We start from the raw sequence: 19,694 nt of genomic DNA on the forward strand, positions 1-19,694 counted from the left end.
GAGCAGGGAATCCTGTATGACTAGCATCCACCTGCCTGGGGAGAGACCTGCGATGTCCTGCTGCCATCTGCCTGCAGTGGCACCAGGGTCCTTTCCCTATTCCCGATGCAGAGGATGGTCTCCCTGAGCCGTCTCCAGGAGGCCACAAAACCAGCCGCTTGAATTCTGGCTGCCACCAGCACCCACATCTCTATCCCTGCACAAGCCAGATGGCTGGGTGCATACAAACCCCAAAACTCTAAAGCATTGTGAATCACTGAGCCTTAACCACACACTTTTTCTTTGGCATCCCAAGCCAGCAGCCAGCCTGGGGGTGCCAGGTGATTCCTCCTGGAGGAGCACGCAAAGCCACACATCTGCAGAGACACAGGGCTGCAACCTCAGCCTCTCTGTGACACATGAGGCAAAGCCAGCTCTCCAGGGACCCTACAGATTTGCCCTGAGTATCCTGTAGGACAAGGAGGTTAGTCCCAGAGACAGCACCTACCGGAGAAGTTCCTGGTGGCCAGCATGGTAGTGAGGATGGCTCCCTGAAAGACAAGGAAGGCAGAAGAAAAGGGTGTGCTCGACCCCAGCCCCCTGCACCCTGCTTCTCCCCCCATCCCTGGGGGAGGAAAGCCCTGCTCAGCACCTGTTCCCCAGCCACTGGAAGGAAGGAAAATGGCCCACGGACTGATATTCTTCTCCTGCCATCAAAAGCAGCTCTAAATACCTCCATATCCCCAGCATTGGGGATATTGCTGAACCCAATTGGCATTGGGTTGCATTCTCCAAAACTGTCTTCCCTCCAAGATTAAAGGGATATTAAATATCTGCGGAGCACTTCTCAGTCTCATACTAGCCTAGATGAAGCACAGCCCCACTGACCGGGGCCAGCAGCTGGCAACAAGGGGACCCACGTGGAGTGGAACCAGATTTAATTGTGATTAAAGCTGTGCCAGCTCAGAGCAGCAGACCAGAGACTGCTCATGGGAGCCATGCAAAAATCACCACCACAAAACAACATTTGTAAAAATCCATCCCCTTTTCCAGCTGAGTCTTCTAACTAGTTGCTAAATGTATAATGAGATTATTTTGGACTAATTGTTTGCAGTAATGGATTACTATTTTGAAGTGTATGCCTGAACTGATTTGATTACTTGTCTAGCTGAAAAGTAATAATAGTTTATAGCCAGCTTCTTTGCTTGATAATCTTGTTAGTAGCCTGCAGCTGTACTGTTCTGTGCCACGCTGCGTTCAGGCCTGGAGCTCTGATGGCTCCGGCTGTGGCACAGACCAGCCTCACCCTGCTCTGTTGGAGGCATTGTGATTTCCAGAACCCATTCCCTGCACCCTGCTGCCAGCTGAGGATGAGCAGCACCTGGCAGATGGGTGCCTCAGGAAGGTGCTCAAGATGGAGATGGTGTTTCAGAGGGGTACTGGCTGTGGCACATGGCAGCATCCGAGAAGGAAAGGCTGTGGGGCTGCTGGGGTGGGTGAGTTTTTTGTCTGTCTGTGGATCACTTTATTTCTTGGCTGCAAAGTCTCTTGGCCATCAAGCAAAGGGTCTCACTGTACCTCTCAGGCCCATGTCCAGCCCCCAAAAGAAGCTACATTGGCACTGGCTCCAGTGGAAGAATCCTCACCCCAGTGTCCAGTGTGACTCAGTGCTCTCCTTCACCATGGCTTTCTTTGAGCCGTTGGGAACCCCAGCCAGATGAAGCTGTCTCCCTGCTCAGTCTCTTTCCCATTCTTCACAATGGGGGTCCCCAAATTCCTGTCACCCCCACTCCACCACCCATAGACACTACCCTGTCATTTTCCACCCAGGGAACAAGCCCACCAATTATCTGATTGTGCTTTTAGCAGTCAGCTTGGACAGAGTTACCTTCAGCTTCCTCCGGGCATTGAATTTCTTCAGGCAGTCCACTGTCTCCTGTCTGTGCATGCATGATGCCACAGTGGCACGGTGCTGGGGGGAGAGAGACCTGGCTCAGAGCAGTGCTGGGGGGAAGGGGCTCCCCAGCCTGGCTCTCACATGCTCGCACACGTGTATGATCTCCCATAGCCAAGGCACAGGCCAGAGCTGCCTGCAGCAGCAGATGAAAGTTTAATGGGCAGTGGGAGATCGAAGCTTTGGAGTCAGCAGAATCTGCTCAGGTGGTGAGGGTGTATGGAGAACTGGCTGCCCCCTGAGTTAACCCCTTGACTGACCAGCCATGTTTAGCAATGTGCTCAGGGTTTGCACCTGTGTGGTTAAGCCCACAGACTCCTGCTATTAGGATCTGATTCACAGTTAGAACCAGCAGCTGAAACAGCAGGATGCAGTGAAGGGAGGAGGGATTTCTGCTGGGGTGCATGGATGGAAAAACATGAGCCTGCTCCCACTGGCCCTGAAGAAGGACTCCCCAGCAGTGTGACACTGAGAAATTATCCTGTCCCCCACCAGGGCAGGGAGCACGTGTGTCCCTCCCATCACGAGGTCCCTCAGGAACACGCTGTTCACATTCACAAGCTTTTTTCTGCTGTAAAACCTCAGGGGAAATGCTGCTGTGAGAGCACTGGGAGAAACATGCCAGGAAACAATCTTCCCAGGATGGAGGAGAGAGCTGGCAGAATGTCTGATAACAAAAGAACCCCAAATGAGATGTTCCCCACTTGTGAATCCCCACATCTCTCTACCTTTGGCCCCAACTCACTGATATCCAGGGGTGCTTCAGAGCCTCCGCTGCCGTGATGCGTTTGGATGGGTTTATGGTCAACATCTTGTTTATGAGATCTTTTGCTTCAGGAGTGACTGTGTCCCATTCAGGGGAGGGGAACTGCCAAAGCAAAGGGACAAGGGTGAGAGATGGCAGAGAGCCCCTCTGCACTTGGGTTGCTTCTTCTGCAACTTGGGACAGGTTGGAGAAATGGTAGCCACTGGAAAGAGCTGTGCGGTAGAAAACCGAAGAGCAGGAGTGGAAGAAGAAAGTTGGGTGGCTCGGGACAAGGCCTGTCTCTCCCACAAAATGGCCCTGAAATATGCCAATGTGTGCGCCAGTTCTTCAACCAGCACAGAGGAAAGTACTTGCTCCCATCTGTTCTGAATTTGTCTTGGTTGCTCTTCTAGAGCAGCAGGCTGCAAGGCAGGGACAGCAGGAGAGAGAGGAGACTATGAAAGGGGGCAGCAAGAAACCCACTCACATCGTAAGCCCCAGCCTTGATCTGCTGGTAGAGTCGGTGTTGGTCTTCATCCCAAAAGGGTGGGTACCCAACCAGCAGGATGTAGAGGATGACACCTGCCCAGGAAAGGAGACAGGATCAGTGGAAGAGAATTAATTGCTGGACGCAGGAGCACACACAGCCTGGGGACTGGTCAAACTCAAGCAGAGAAACAGAAATCAGGGAAACATGAAGATTTTCTCACTGTTTAAAGAGAAAAAGGCTTGTTGGTGGGTCCAGTTCAGCACCTAGGGAGGTTCAAGGCTCTGACAGCCACCCTGCAGAGCCCAAAGTGGGTGCCCTGGCAGGGGTAGGTGATACTTCCTGGATAGAAAAGGCCGCCTTACGGCTCCAACTGCAGGGAGGCATTACCTGACCCCATCAGCACCACAGGGAAAGGAGGCAATGTTTCACCTGACTGGGAACTTTGGGCACCTAACAAGGGGGGTGATCCTTCAGAGAAGGGTGCCACTGGATTGGGAGAGATTGTGCCACCTCCTGGGCAAATCCTCCACCCTGACTTCCCTGAGATGTGACTGGGAACTGCAACTTGAGACATGCTGGATGAACAGCCAGCCTCATCCCACCCAGTCCAGCCCGCTCCCGGCATCCCAGCCCCGTTCTCACTTACCGCAAGCCCACAGATCCACGGCTTTGCCATAAGGGTCCTTCCGGAGCACCTCGGGGGAGAGATATCCCGGGGTGCCGGCGAAACCTGGGACAGACAGCCTGTCACGCCCGCTGTCAGGCAGCCCCCGTCCCGCACAGCTCACCGGCAGGGACTGCTCCCCGTCCAGGCGCAGCGAGAGCCCAGAGTGCTGGCACATCCCTACCCGGCGGGACAGACACCCTCCTTCCAGAAACCTCTGTGACTCCCGAGGGCAAAGCAAACTGTTTTCTGCCGCTGCCAAACCCCAGATGGTGCCTAAGGCTGGAGTGCTCTGCTGTGCACTTCCAACGCCTGGAGGAGTCTTTCCTCCCACTGCTCTGCCCCTGTTGCCGGCTTGTCCATCTCACCAGGACACCTTGGTGACTCACAGAGTCCCTGCGGAGCTGTTTGCTCCACATCAGCCTGGTCACCCACGGTGCTTCCTGGACTGGTGTGGCTGGGACTGTCCCATAACCCTGGGCTCAGGGTCCTGGACCCCCCCTGAATTAACATGCCGAGGAGGGATGGAGGAGACCCCACCTCAGGCCAGTCCTACTCACCAAACCATGCTTGCTGGTCCCCCTCCACCTCGATGGCAAGGCCAAAGTCAGCCAGCTTGACAGCAGCACCCTTCAGCTTGGATGCCAACAGCAGGTTCTCTGGCTGCAGAACAAGATGGGTTTTGGAAAGGAGTGAAAACTCCTCAGGGGCTCTGCTCTTGGCTGGGGGAGCTTCCCAGCACAGCACAGAAGCAGCTCTGGATGCGCTCCCTAACTGCTTTGTCCTGCTTTTTGTCCTGGTGTCCCTGGATCCTTAGGGGATCATAGACTGCAAAGACCTCCCTACCCCATCTCCCTTGTGTCATTTCTCTCCAGACCTGGTCTTTGCTCTGTGGGTTTCTCGCAGCCCTACACATGTTCCTCCCTGCTTTTTCAGCAGCCCTGAAGGACTCTGGGTATTGCTCCACAGTGTTTCGCATCACAGATGGGCTCCCCCTGTCCTCCCATTGGCACTCCCCCTGCAGCTCCTACCTTCAGATCCCGGTGAACCACCCCCATCTGGTGGCAGTGCAGGACGGCCTCCAGGATCTGCTGGATGCAGTGGCTGTGGGAGAGAGGAAAATGCTCAAGTGGCCAGTGAGGCAGAGTTTTGTCAGACTGTTCTATTCTGCTGCATTTCACTCCTCTCCCCCTCTCCCCATCACTGCTTCCCATCAGCAGCCCTGCAGCACAGCTCAGCATCCCCCTGCACTGAAACCCACACACCTGTGGGGAGCAGTTCTAACCCAGTAAGAGCCAAACAGAGCTATTGGACAGCAAGTAATGGTGAGCAGGAGCTTAGGGGACACAGCTGAGCCCATGGGGACCCCACAGGAACTGGAGACAGGGAGCTGGAGACCAACAGTGAAACCACAGTACTAGCAAAGATTTGGTCCCCAAACCCAGGCAGAGCAGATGTACTCTGTTCAACCTTTGCTCCAGCCCCATTTCCCTGCTCTAATGCAGGTGGCTCTGCTGTGTCTGCTTGCATTATATCTAGTTCATTACAGCCCAGCTCTGCTGTGTGCATGAGACAGGAAGGGAAAAAGACAGAGGCACTGATTGCTGCTGCTCCAAAACAGCTTGTGTGCAAGGCAGAAGGTCTTTATTTACATGCATTTTATTTTATTTGTATGACACTAATAAGTGGATGGGCTGTAAGTGGATTCAGTGCAGGCAGCCCATTAAATGAGATTGTTTTCTGCCTAGAAGTAAAGGATATTTCCGTGCAAAGAGGTAGCGTAGAGTTTACCACCCCCTCAGACATACATATAGGTTATGTTTAGCCTGGGGGCAAAGCCAAGAAGCACAGTGATATCTGGAGATTGGAGAGGGCCAGATCATGTCCCCTCAAAAGAACGAGACTAATACTGTCCCCTGGATGAGCTGCAGGGACCAAAGTTCTGCTCAGCTAGAGCTGAAATGGCTCTGCAGAAGGTACCTGGAAAGTGCCAGTGGGAGTGTGGGAGGAAGCAGAGCTCCAGCACAGCCTCTTGACTGCTCCTCCTCAGTGCTTTCAAGTGGAAAATGCTAGAGAAACACTAGCAGACAGCTGGAATGCAGCTCCAAGGGGAAGGAGTGAATCCGCAGGGTGTCTGTGCTATCATGGCCCTGGCTGGCCACCAGTCTGGTGTTGGGTTTCCTCCCTGCCAGCCTGAGGAGCCCTGATGTCCCCAGACCAGGCAGTCCTCATGGCCCCAGACCAGAGAGCCCCCTACAACCTTCATTTACAGTGAGGTCAGATGTTGGCTATCCCAGCATCCTGGGGATTGAGGATGCTGTGGGCAATGGCTAGGAGCCATCTGATTCAAAGTGGAAACCAGTCCTATGGCAGCACATGCACTTCTTGGCAAAGGAGTTGAGCAAATTAGAAAGAGTGTTTTAGGTGGGTTTTTCTTTTTGCACCACAGTTCTGGTCTATAAGTATGTTTTGCAGAATGGCTGTAAAACACCTCCCAGTACAGAATGAGCTGGTGCTGCAGAAAGCCAGTTATGTAGGACTCTGGGAGGAAGCAGCTTGTGGGAGAAGGGGACACCTCCTGTCCCCTCCACAGCCTGACTCACCTGGCATCCGCTTCGCTGTAGTACTCCCTGGCCACAATGTCCTCAAACAGCTCCCCGCCGGTGACCCTGTGAGAGAACAGGGGAGCTGGACTGACTGACATCACACTCAGCCCTGGCAAGCCCCCCAAAAAATGTCACTGCGTCATGCATGGGGGAGAACTGGGGGTGCAGCACAGGGACCTGCCCTCTGACCAGCCTGGGGGACATGAGTTTGGCACAAACCCAGCCTGCAGAAAGGGCTTGGGTGAGGGGGAGGTCATGTCACACTGGGGGAAGCACAGAGCTGTCCATGGGTTAGGGGAAGCAGTGAACCATTACTCACAGGTCAAATATCAGGTAGTGGTGGCCCTCTTCAGAGATGCTGTCGTGGAGCCTCACTGCAGCAGAGACAGAAGGGTTATGGGGTACACCTGGCTCCCACTCCCTGAGAATGCCTTTGCTTCCCTTTGGGCACAAGCAGGAGCTGGGGAAGGGCACAGCGGGGCTATTCCTCTTGCCACTGGCTGGGTGGGGGTTCCTGCTCTCCAGGGGATCCTAGCCTTGGCCCCATCCTGTGCAAGACACAAAGGTCACATCCAAATCGTGGGACTGCCCCGGGGCTGCACCTGGCCAGGGTTCCAGGCAGCTGCTGGGCTATCTTGGGCACTGGGCAGGCTGCAGGCATGGGTGTCCCCAGTCCCATCAGGAGAGGTGCCCGAGCAGAGGGAGATCTCAGCAGGGAGCTGAGCTGACAACTCTGGCACGCACGGGGCTTTTTTATTTTCTGCTCGTGACCTTCCTTTTCTCCTTGGGAATCTCCATGGGATGAATTTCCCCATCTCCTGGCACACTCTCCCCTCAAGCACAGCTGTTTCCAGGTACAATCAGGTACAAACCTGTCACCCTGCAGCTGCCTGCTGGTTATTCAGGCTCAGATCCCTGCTCACACTTAGCAGGCAGGTGTGCAGCAAGGGGACAGGCACAGAAACAGGTAGGGTGGATAAACAGAGACTTGTTCAGCATCCTCTGTCCCCCACCTCGTATTTTGTTTGATTACATTGAGACTACGAATATTTAATGCTCCATCTCTCTCACCTGGTTTCAGCCTGACACAACTTCCAACATATTTGAGAATGTTGGGAAACAAGGAAGAAAAAAGAAACATTCAGGTGAGAGATTTTGTGGGAGTTTTTACTCCTAGCCCCTTTTACTGCATCTAAATCAGCTGAGCCCTATATGGAATCATCCTCCAGACACAATATGAGCCAGGAGAGACAACAACCCCAGCACTGAGCCCAGACACTACACTATGTCACTCTTATCTGCCAGGCCAGCAAACACCACTTTGCTGGTTCTTTTCCTGTGTCCAAGCTCTGTGGGCAAATCCAGCAGCTGCCAAGAGCATACTGCCAGCAGCATCATCTCACCTGGCCATGGCACAGAGCAAATGAGGTCTGATGGGCTGGTCAGCATCTTTTCTGTCTGTCTCTCTTGTGGCCTTGGCTACTGACATAACTTGTTCATCTTATTCCCCAATTATCCTTCCCCACTGTTAGCCACTGCAGACACCCCCTGTGCTCTGACATCTTTGTCTGCTCCATTTTTCTCCAACATACAATCCCAGCTTTTCTGTCTTCCTCTGCTGGAAGAAACATATTTCCTCCCATTTCATCTCACCTGGGAGGGATTTGGGGGTATCATGCCTGGGATCCCACAGAAGCCAAAGTATTCTCAGGGGGATTAGGTGAGTTTGGTGTGGATAGGGCCAGCGTAACCATAAGCATATGGTCTGGATATGGCTTGGGGAAGTCCCAAAGCCTCTGGCTGCCAGGAACCAAGAAGGTATAAGAAGGAACAGCTGTTCTAAATATAGCCTGATCCTACAAGTGTCTGTTACTGGCCATAGTCAGGAAGAGCCCCGCTGGCCAAACCACTCCAGTTCAGAGCTGAGAGCCAAGGTAAGAGCAGGACACAGCTTCAGGAATGAGAGTCAGAGGACAAGCAGCTGGAGTTCAAACTCCAGGGCTGGGTGCAGCCAAAGTTTTCCCAATAAGGCAAGACTTCCCTGAATGGAAACAGCTCTCCCTGGTAAATCACCCAGTGCTGTGGATGTACTGTGGGGTCCTGGGCCTGCCCTTGACTACCCGTGTACAGCTTTCCATGTGAGGCTCTCCAGCAGGCATGGTGCAGGGCACAGGTTGGTTCCTCCAGGATCTGCAGCATGGCATTCTCGTGGGAGATGGAAGGACCCCACCTCACTGCAGGGAACAAGTAAGAGGACAGCAAAGCCCCTTGGCAGCTGGGGTGCTTCTCCCAGGGAAGGGCTGACAGGGCTGTTTTGCCTCATCCAGCAGCAGTTCGTCCTCTTCCTCATGCCAGGCTGCTCTGCAGTGGCACTGCTTGCTCCAGCTCCTGTGTCGGTAAGGAGCCGCCTTTGCTGCTCGGAAGGAAAGCTGCAAGCCCAAGTTTCCAGGCAGCAGGAGCAGTAGAAAGGGGTGAAAGGAAAGAGGGTGTGGGGGGTGGAGAAGAGCCTCCTGGGTATAAATAGCAGCAGACTGGGCTTGTTAGCATCTCATGCTGTTAACCCCTTCCAGCCTTTGCAGCTCTGAACCTGCCAGGTCACAGCCAAACAGCGAGGGATAGTGTAGGGATGGGGGCAAGGACAGGGACAGATGAGGTGTTTTGGTCCTTGGAGACCTGACCAGCCCCACGGGAAGGTGATGGAGAAAGAAAAGTGGAAGACAGCAGTGGGAAAGAGCTGTGGCCAAGCTGGGAACCTGGGGAGCTTGGGAACCTGAGGAACCTGCAGGTGCCATCCTGCAGGTCTCATGCAGTGAGCTCCTCTGGGTTTAGTATTTCTTCCTATTCATGCATTTTGCAGCGTGTTTCCTTCAGGTTTTGGCAATCTCCACATGTATTTTGGTGCAAAGAGGCTGCACACGCCAGAGGGACCCCTGCAGGACAGCTCCTGGTCCTGCTGGAGCAGAGGCTGGGGAATGCTGCAGGGTCCGGCACCCCAGCAATGAAGGGGAGACCCGCCATGCAGCGTGTGACTGAGACAGATGGAAGCTGACAGTCTTTTTTGGAACTGAAATATTTGTGGGACAGGAGCCACATGGCTCGTCCCAGTGGCCCTGGATCTAGCTCCCTGGATCTGCTGCAGCAGCTCCTGGGGAAGGATGGATCCAGGTCACCGGAGCAGTGAGGGAGCCAGGGAGGAGCTGAGCCACAGGGGAACCCTCCCAGCTCCCGACTGTGGGTTGAGAGGGCTGCAGAAACCACCAAATGCTTTCCCAAAAGCTGCAGGATCGCACTGGGGTCAGTACATTCTGGGGTGCAGCAGAGGGAAGAGGGAGTTCATCCAGACCATCCACAGGGATCAAGAACCTGCATCAGCATCACTTCCAGGATGGAGTTTGGGATTTTATTTTTTTTTACTGCAGTTTTTTCCCCTCCCTTCTCTGTCTCTCTTCTTCTGGCCTATTTTTGTCTTTTGCAGGGGCTCAGGAGTTTTCCTGAAACAGCTTTTCCGAAGGAGGCTACTTTCAGATGGACGGTCGGTGGGAAAGTCTTCGCTTCCCCCCCCCGCCATCGCTCCTCCTACACGCCCCGTGCTGCTGCTGCTGCTGCTCCAAGCTGCAGCCGCTTTTTGGAGCATGCAGAGGAATACAGCACCCGAGGGAGGGTTGAGAGCAGTAAAAATAGCCTCTTGCAGCCTCCTGGGGCTCCACTTCTCCCTGAGGGAGCTATCGCCAAGTGGGTTAGTCTGGACCTACTTCAGTCCCCCTATGCCCAGTGGGGGCCTTTTTCCCCATGACCCCATTTGAAGATGGTGTTTCCCATGAGGAAGAGGAGGGATGGCTCTGCAGATCAACCAGGCAGAATGACACCAAGTGCTTTTCAGCCTCTGGGACAAACAGAGTGTGCTGCTGCAGACAGGGCACAGGATTATGAGTGGAGACCCCCCCAGCCCTGGCTGGGACATGGAAGAGCAAGTAGGTGGCAGAGCCATGTATGGAGTATCAGCAACAGGGGTGCAGGTTGCACTTACCAATGTTGGGATGCTTCAGGAGACGGCAGATCCGGGCTTCTCGCTCCAGCTTCTGGTGATCTGAAAGAGGCAACAGACCTAAATTAGGATCTGAGGAAGGGAACCAATGGCTCTCAGAGAATGTGTTGGCACGGGAAACCTGGGGGACAGAGCAGCTTGTTTATTCTTTGCTAAGAGTTATGGATTTGGGGATAAAATCAGCATCAGGGCCCAATGGGCACTATCCCAGCACAGATGCAGTCCCTGGCTAAGCCACTCAGGCACTGATGCCACAGGCAATCTTGGGTATGTAATGATCCCTTGCTCTCCCCTCTCCCTTCCCTTTGCTGAACAATCTCTGATCACCTCCCAAATACCCTGGATTTGTCTGGGTTATCCTTGCTTGCAGCACTGCTCCTTTTTCTCCTATTCATCCAGGCACAGGCAATCAGCCAGGACATTTCTGGCCCCGCATAGTACAGTGTGAGCAATTGAAGGCAGAGTGAACCAGTGAGAGGTGTCAGGATGAAATGAGGCTATGGTCTTCACTCCCCCTCATCATCATCAGCCATTCCACACCAAGACTTTGCTCTCCTACACTGCAGAACCCTATCTCAGAACCAGTGCCTGTCTCCAAACAGGAAGCACAAGTCCCACTCCCCAGCTTTCAGCAGGCTTGGGGATGTGAGACAACAGAGCTCTGGGCAAAGCAAGATGAGCTGAGCCAAAAAATCCTCCACCCCTGGGGCAGCTCATGATGAATCTGCAAATCATTTTGTTTCTTCCTCTGTGCTTCTCTCCTTGCTCACACCTGACCCAGCCACCCTGCATGGAGGTGCCTGAGTGGAGGCATTTTGTGCAGGAACTCAGCAGCCAGGACAAGCAAGGATATAATTAGGGCTGCTGTCTCTCAGTGCTACCTTGCAGGTTCACACCCCAGAGTCTCGCTCTGCATCAAACCAAACCTGGGTGTCTCCGACCGCTGAGACATGAAAGCGGCGCAGCCCCTTCTCTGCAGGGCTGCAGCCTTCCCCAGGGCTCAGGATCCCGTCTGAGAGGCACCCTGGGGCTTGGGGTGAGTTTTGCAGCCTGTGCTGGAGTCTGAGCTGAAGGCTGAGATAACCTTGGCCTCATTCAGCTCCCCACATTGTTTCCCCGATGGGTGGCAACCTTCTCAGGGTGGGACAGGGTGGCAAGGAGAGGTTGGAGTTCAGGCTGTTCTCACAATTGAAGTCCATTGTGAGCCGGATAACAGGGATGGGATAGAGGGGCAGCGTGACCAGTAGGGCAAGCACTTCTCTGGGGAGGTGGGTTACAGCTCCTCCTACCCCACAAACCTAGCTCCTGCACACACATAAACCCCATTTTTCCTCCAAAATCTCCACCTTCTCTCCTCCTGGCCCCTCTGTGTTGGCAGCCAGGAGTATGTCTAAAGAAAGAGGCCATGTCTGGGGATGTTTTGCAGCTTCTCTCACCTTCTCCCCACTTCTCTCCTTCCTGCCCTTTGCATTTAGGGAAGTGCCATCCTCCCTGACAGCACTGCAGAAATGGGGGTTTCCAGTCCATTAGCCAAAGTCACTGGTGATTCCAGCTGGCAGAGCAGGGCAAAAAAGCCCAGTGAAGCTTCTCCAGGGGACTGCTGGGCACTGCAGGGACAGCCCAAACCCCAGGAGAGAACAGAGAGGGGCAAACTGCTGGAGGAGGCGAGCAGAGGCAAGAGGGAGAAAAGGGAGGGTGGCTCAATCTGCTGCTCCAGGCAGCCCTGAAAACTGGGAGACATTTGCCAGCTGGGATACATGGGCAGGAGCCAAGGGCTGAGCCCAGCACTGTACACCCTGCCCAGAGCCCAGCCTTTGGCTTAGAAGGAAGAAAATTATCTGCATCCCTGAAGAGGAGCAGGGGTCAGCGCTGGAGGACCTGAGGGGCTCAGTGCCAGTCCTGTGCCATTTTGGCAGCACTGTGGGAGGCATACTAAGACATACAGGTTTAATTCCAGAAAGGAGCTTGTCACTCTTTTCTGCATTTCAGTTTTACCTTCGGAGGTCAGCAGTGGAACTGGGAGAGACACCGAGGGAGGTTAATTAAACCCTCCTGGCAGGGTGCTTCCTTCTAGCACACATCCTGCACTCCCAACAGCCAGGGGGGAGCCGGAGCAGGGACACAGCATCTGTGGCCTCATCTTTTCAATCCACCTCATCACAGCTCCTCTGCCAGGTGTATGGGGGCAGAGGGGTCCCTGGCTTGGGGCAAGGGCTGGTTGATGATTTCTGTGCTGGCTCATCACAGTCTCACTCTGAGGAGCAGCTGGGACAGACCCACCAGGATAGACCCTCCAGCACCTCTTCCAGCAGCAAACAGCCAATGTGCTCCACTAGAGCAGATGACAGCAAGAGGTAAGGGCCCATTTCCAGGTAGAAATGAAGTCAAATCCTCACCTGAAGGGATATTTCCTTTTCATTGATGTAGACATATGAGTAAGAAAACTTAACAGACCCCAGAGCAGGGATGGGGTGTCAGCAGGAGCCCACTCAGAAGGTTATGCTCCCAAAATAACTGTGCTACCCTGCGCCCAAAGCTGGTAGTGATCTGATTGTTGCAAGGCTGCAACCATCATGTTGCTCCAATGTGTGTGCAGGGTGGTGGGGGGTCTCAGGGACAGAAATGGTGTCCTCTGGCTCCTGAGGCAGATTGGGGTCTGGGAGTTCCCCTGAGCCATGACACAGCCAGGCTGTGGATGCACCTCTGTGATCGGGTGGGATGTGACAATTAGCCAACGAGACACCTCCTCGGGACATTCACCCCATCTATCAAGGAGCTCAGTGTGTACCACAGCAGGGACAGAATGGGATGAGGGGGTCCCCATTGCAATCGAATACGACCCCCACCACCTCATTCCACACCAAAGGTATCATCCCACCACCATGCAGAGGGGACAAATTCCCCAGTACATGAGTCCTGCTCGCCTCTTGCCTTCTCCAAAACACCCTCAATGCTTACCTCGAGCAGAGAGTTTCTTGGTATTGATGATCTTGGCTGCATACTCTTGTCCAGCCAATACCTTCACGCATCTCCGGACAATGGAGAAAGCGCCCCTGGGAACAGAAGGAGCCAAAGGTGAAGGGCTTGGCTTGTGGGAACGGGCACAGCTCAGCCCTCATGTGGCTGTGGGGTGAGGGGCAGTCACAGGCATGGGAACAAGGATGAGGATGGGGATAGGCTCTGACTGGGGCAAAACATAAAGGGATTTCAGTTGGCTTCCCTGCATCACTGTCCTTGAGGAATGATGGGAGGAGGCAAATACAGGTGGATGTGGGTTTCTCCCCTCTGTGCTCCTCTGGGACACCCCAGGCACTGTGCACTTTTCCTCCTCTTCCTCCTGGCTTTGCCCTACTTGTTGCCAGGAGGGAAGGGGCAGTGATTTACCAGGGACGCTGGTTCCCAAGGGAAACTGTGATGGCTGCAGCTGCCACATAGCTCTCGGCCACTTCGGTCTGCATGGCTTTGCCTGTTCCAGACCTTTCAGTCACAGCAGGACTTGGCAGCTGTGACCAGTGCCAAATCACCCCCACTGCAAAGCCATCACCCAGGCAGGGAGAGCCCACGGGACCCTTCAAGGATGGAGCCCAGCTGGACAGGGATGGATGCTGTTGCACCTTGCATATACATGAGCCAACATGCGAAGCTCTCCTGGGGTCTGGCAGACAAGCGAGCACGAGTGCTTGGGACACTTCAAAGGACTCCTGTCCGCCCTGGACCCCATAGCCCAAGTCCTGCCAGCTCGTGGCACTGCCAGTGCCAGCGCAACGCTGGGAGCTGCAGCCCTGCAATCACACACACATGCATGCTCCAGCCCTGCTGAGCACAACCTTTGTGCCAGGCTCCCTTTCCTGCCAAACCTCTCCAATCGCTAAAATAACAACTATCAAAAGCAATCCCACCTCCTGCCCCACCTTCCCCCACTCCCCTTCACCCCACTCCAACTCCCTGCCGAGGAATAAAAGGCCACAGGCTGGCGAGAGCAGCAGATAATTGATTTTAGCGGCGGGGGCGGGTGGAGACGGGCAATTTGGGTTTGAATGTGATTTTTAGGAGAGCAGGCGAGCAGCAGCGGGTGTGGAGGGATGGGGATGGAGCCCCAGCAGAGCCGGCAGCCCACGCGCCCAGTGCTGCCGTGCAGAGCATCGCTCACGGCACGTGCCAGGCAGGAATTGGGGGAAAACATCCTGGTGCTTCCCAGCTTCCCCGTCCTGCCATTTAATCCTGTCTGCTGAAAGAGTTGAGCTGTTAATATCCCTGAATCCTAGGGAAGAACTAACTGGAAAGGGTGGGCGAAATGCTTCATATCCCGCTTGTCATAGGTAGGCAGACCAGAGCTACTGGCAGTCCTGTGGTCTCTCTCTCTCTTCATCCTGCTGGGAAGCCTGCACTGTCTGGGCTTTGTGGGCTCCTGTGGATCCCTGGTACTCATCTTCTCTATTTTTTTTTCCTAAATACATGTGTGATGTTTCTGCAGTGGCAGGACAGTCTACAGCAGAGTGTGCAGCAAGCAGGGATGTCCCTCTGCCCCAGCCTGGGGTTTCACTGAAGACCCCAGCATGAGGCTGGAGGGGTCTGGTAGACCTGGCAGATCTGGTAGGCATCCCAGATCTATTGGGGGCTGGGGACTGATGGTCATTCCTCGTCCCGGTGTCCACAGCCACTTGCTCATCTATTTATTTGAATTGAACACGAAAAAGAGGGAGCCATGGGAAGCAGCTGTTTCATTCCGGCAGCTGCATTCCTGGCTTTTGGCTCCTCCAGACGTTCCTAACAGAAACCAAATGTCTATTTGTGGTCTGTAAAGCATAAGCAAAACCCTGTGTGCCTGGAGGGTGGGTGGAACATGTAACTCTGGATGCAGGTGCAGGATACTGAGGGGTACAGCATGCTTGCCACAGCCCCATCCTTGTTCCAGTTGGGTCTTTCAGTGGGTCTGCACTGGACAGGAACCCTTCACATTGGGTGTTTGACTCCCAGCCAGGCTCCACTCCCTGTGCCAGGTGGGTCCCTTGCTACTCACTCCCGTGTAGGATTTTCTCAGCCTAGGGGAAAAAGAATCCCCCCCTTTGCTCCATCTAAATACAGCATCTTCATGGCCAAGGCAGCACCCCCTTCCACACCAGGGGCTCATGGAGCACTGCCAGCAGTGCTGGGGCTACCAGGCAGGGAGTTCAGCCCCCTGAGCTGCAGGAAACCCCTCTGGAAGGAAGGAATCATGTCCTGTTCTCCAGCCATGGGCAGCAGCGTGTCACTTTGCTCCTGGGTCTTCGGATGGGGATCACCCCAACCCTGGTGGCAGCTGAGGACCCCCATCTCTGCCTGGCTTGGATGAGACAGCATGTCCCAGTCTGAGCAGGGGATGGGTACATCACCTGCAGGGCCATGGGTACAGACTGTGTCCTTGTCACCTGGCTGGCTTCCTGTGCAGGTTGATGTTGGACCCACAGCCCAGCACAAGCCCTGCCTCTGCAGCCCCAAGCCCAGGCACTGATGATCCCCAGCCCTGCAGCGTCTGTCCCTTGGTCCCTAGGTCAAGCATGACCCCATGTCTTGTCCCCACGGCCTTCCCCACTAGCTCAAACAGTGGCTCTGCCACCAGGATGCTCCCCTTCTCCCTTTTTCACACCTTCCCTGCCAGCGCCCGGCTGTACTGCTGCCGCCCTCCCTCTCTTCAACACCTCCTCCTCCTCCGAGGCATTTTATCTCCTTTCTAGAGAGAAGAGTGTGGGCTGGGGATTTTTTTGTTCCTCCATATTTTTTTTCCCTTTTTAATAAGCCCCCTCTCCTGCAGCTCCGGGAGCGGAGGGGCTGATCCTACGGCTCGGCACGGTAATTGTCTCCAGCCTCTCCCTGAACCTGCTGCGGGGGCGGATTTGGAGGCGCCGCTGGAGCTGCACTTCATGTTTGTCCTACTCCGGGGGGCCGTGGGCAGGATCCTCTCCCTGTTCTCCCCGCTGCCCCCCGCCCTCCTCCTGATTCCCTCCTGCAAGCGTGGGGGATCGTAGCAGCCCTTCACTTGCTCAGCTTTGCGGGGGCTGCCGCAGGAGTGGGTTTTCCCCAGCTCCGTGTCCCCCGCCTGGGACAGATGTCCTCCCATGCTTGGGAGGTGCAGGGATGTGCCAAGGGCTTGTGCCTTGCTGGGCAGACTCTGCAGATCTCCCTCCCCATCTCTGCCTGCCCCCAAAGCCCCACGGCGGTACTACCTGTGTGTGGCACCTCAAACCCCCACCTGCCCGGCTGTCAGGATGGGTGACAGCCGAGGAAAGGCACAGAAACAGGGTGAGTGCAGCAGCATGGCACCCAGACCTGCCGTCCTGCCAGCCAGGCTGGGAGGACACCGTGTCCCTCACAACAGCCCGCCCCAGTCCCTCGGGTACAGCAAACTCAAGATGGACCCTCTCTGCTCTGAATCCTTGCAGGACGCTGCTCCCTACCAGGGGCTGGTGCGGGGACAGCCGTTCTGCCCAGCCCTGCCAGGACAGATCAGCCACGACTGGCACCGGGAGCATCTCTCCGGAGGAAGAGCGACACTTCCCAGCGCGAACAGCTGCCGCAGCAGAGCAGAGGTGCGGCACTTCGTCCTGATTTCCCTCTCTAAGCCTACGAAGCAGAAATTTCCCCATGGGAAACCGCTGATTTTTGAATGTGCCAGGATGTGCTGGAAACCATCCCAGTGGAAAATCCCCAACCAGCGCCACAGCACCTTGGCTAACCTGGTGAAGCCCCTAACTCGGGAACACCTCAGTGCTGCTGTTGTACCTGCCCTCTTGAGTGGATGGAAAAGCTGTGGGATGCACCGAGCTGGGGTGGTCGGGGGTGATGCTCTCAGGGGCTGGTGAGCTGCTGCACCAGCTTTGCTCCTTTATTCTTGTTAAAATGCATCTGTCCAGGTGGTTTTACACCACAGTGCCGGGCAATGCGGGCAGCCCCTGAGCCTGGGTGCTCAGCCCTTCAAACAGCACCCACCCACCAAAGTGTCGCAGCCCAGATACCTTCAGGAGCTCTCCTGGTCCTCCCCCATCACTCCTGGCCTGTGAACTCCCCTCCACATCCCCACAGCCACCTCTGCCCAGCCAGAGTCCCACAGCCTCACCACAGGCACAGAGCAGCCACTGCCTCACCTGCCCACCCCCTGCCACCACCACAAAGCCCCAGAGCCCTGAAAAGCCCAGGAAAGTCTGGAAAAAGCAGGTCCCACATCCCACCTTGCCACGAGCTCCCTGGTGGGTGCCCCTCCTCCTGCCTGCAGTGCCAGCTGGGGCTGTCCCTGCTACAGGGACCCACTCCCCAGCCCAATCCCCTGCTGTTCACCAGCCCCTCTCTGTCACCTTGATGCCACAGGGATGAATGTGAGTGTCCCAGGACAGGGGGGATCCCTTTGCCTCCGTGGAGCTGCACTTTGTAGCAGCACCCTGGTGCCACAGTCCGGCTGAGGAATGTGAGTAGAATTCAGCCCATCCAGCACAAAGTCTTCCTGTCTCAGCCTCTCCATTTCCCCATATCTGCCCTCTCCCTTCTCCCTCGCCCCCATTTCACACACCCACGTGCGTGTGGGCACACGCTTAGGTACAGGCTGCTCTGCACCTGGGCAATGCAGGGCTGTGGGGTTGGAGCATCCCTGTGCCTAGGGTGGACAGAGCTTCCCCTCTGGAGCACAGGCATCCTGAGCCCACCACTACAATGCCAGCTGTTCCAAAGGGACAGTGGTCACACAGCCCAGATTTACACACCGGCTCCAAAAAAAAGCACAGAAACCAAAACAGAGGCACATGCCTGCTCACTCCTGCTCCTGTTTTACAGCCACATGCTGGGCGGGATGCAGAGCATCCCTCCACACGGGGAACCTGGCATCCCCTGCTCCACCCCGGGGTGCTCCCCAGGATTCTCTCGCTGTGCACAAGCAGCTCTGTTTGCACACACACACACACACACACACACACACACACACACACACACATGCACTGATCCAGGCACACATGATGACACCTGGAGCAGAGGAGCTGAGCCCTCCCTCGCAGGAAAGCAGGGTCAGACAGGGCTATGGCTCACCCACATTGGGACAGGGTTTGGGAATATCTTGAATCTTTCCAAAAGCCACCAGGATTCTCTGGGAGCTGCCAGGCAGACAGGGTCTCCTGCACGTCTAGTCAAACCCCAGTGAATCCACACGGATAAATTCCCTAAAGAAACGTGAGGGGTGCCCACTGTTTTGGCTTTCCTCCTCAGCTGTCCTGTCCCTCCTCCAGGCTGGAGAACTTCCCAAGGGAGCTAGCAGCCTTCTTTTTTGGGAGCAGCTTTCCCATAAGAGGGGCAGCTGAGCCCTTCCCAGGAAACTCCAGACCTCTGGGCTGTCCCAAGCCCCCAGCAAACACCCATCAGCAGCCCCTGAACTCAGGCAGGGACAGAGAAGCAGATCTGGGGCTGGAAGCCCGCATCCTCACTCTCGTGCCCTCTCCGATTCCCATTGCATTCTCTTCATGCTCATCTCCTTTCCCTCATCTCCAGCAGTTCCCAGCACCGCTGAGTCTCTCTCCCAGCCAGGGCACAGCTCCACTCTGAACATCCCAGCCCCATCTCCAACTTACTTGCCCAGTTCCTCAAAGAGCTGGTACTCCTCAGTGAAGCGATTGCAGGTGATGGTGGCCATCCCGAGGGGCTGGAAATGCTCCCTCCCAGTGCGGAGTTTGGGGCAAGCAGCGCTCCTCTCACTCCCTCCCTCTCCGTGTGCTCCCGGGGCTCTCTCCTCGCTGAGGTAAATAAGGGAATATATTTGATTGACAAGCCCAGAGATAATGATGAGGGCAATTTGTCTTCTCAGCTTCACAAGCCTTCGTCAGCATCCCCGTCCCCATGGTGACCACCGCTGCCAGAAACGCCCTGTTTCTGTTGCCGGGGCAACTGCTTCCCAAACCCGCCGCCCTCCGTGGGGACCAGGGCCCTGCTGGGGACCTGGCATGGGGGCTGCCTGGGGGTCACCCACCTGCTGCGGAGGGGTGGATATCTAAAATACCATTATTAAAGGCAAATTAAAGGCAGTGGCAGTGGAAAAATAATTGGGGCAAAAAAGGTTTCCATGGAAACCGTGGTTTCCATGTTGCAGGAGGATGCTGTCACCCCAGCAACTGCTTATACCCCCCCCAAAAAAAAAAAAAATTACAGGCCCTGCTGGTACTTGCAGCAGCATTCCTGGGGGCCCTGGGGGCTGTGGGAT

The 19,694-nt window shown here is 55.3% G+C and overlaps 1 protein-coding gene across 6 annotated transcripts in view; it reads right to left on the reverse strand.

Annotated features, from left to right (window-relative positions):
• The window catches only part of CAMK2A (calcium/calmodulin dependent protein kinase II alpha), a 28,555-nt gene extending 9,425 nt beyond the window's left edge, over positions 1-19,130 (reverse strand). For 4 of the 6 annotated variants that reach the window (XM_062502128.1, XM_062502126.1, XM_062502124.1 and 1 more), the window contains exons 1-12: positions 19,069-19,130; positions 13,442-13,536; positions 10,466-10,525; positions 6,758-6,812; positions 6,436-6,501; positions 4,864-4,936; positions 4,393-4,495; positions 3,815-3,898; positions 3,166-3,260; positions 2,679-2,801; positions 1,868-1,951; positions 488-530 (exon numbers count right to left, since the gene is read on the reverse strand). In XM_062502128.1, coding sequence (XP_062358112.1) covers positions 488-530; positions 1,868-1,951; positions 2,679-2,801; positions 3,166-3,260; positions 3,815-3,898; positions 4,393-4,495; positions 4,864-4,936; positions 6,436-6,501; positions 6,758-6,812; positions 10,466-10,525; positions 13,442-13,536; positions 19,069-19,130 — 943 coding nt within the window. Of the gene's footprint in view, positions 1-483; positions 531-1,867; positions 1,952-2,678; positions 2,802-3,165; positions 3,261-3,814; positions 3,899-4,392; positions 4,496-4,863; positions 4,937-6,435; positions 6,502-6,757; positions 6,813-10,465; positions 10,526-13,441; positions 13,537-19,068 lie in introns of all 6 variants that reach the window. The other 2 variants (XM_062502127.1, XM_062502125.1) reach the window with 1 other exon arrangement.
• Between the last annotated feature and the right edge of the window lie 564 nt (positions 19,131-19,694).

The sequence above is a fragment of the Cinclus cinclus genome, chromosome 14 (assembly GCF_963662255.1).
Source record: "Cinclus cinclus chromosome 14, bCinCin1.1, whole genome shotgun sequence".
In the NCBI taxonomy this organism is placed as follows: Eukaryota; Metazoa; Chordata; class Aves; order Passeriformes; family Cinclidae; genus Cinclus; species Cinclus cinclus.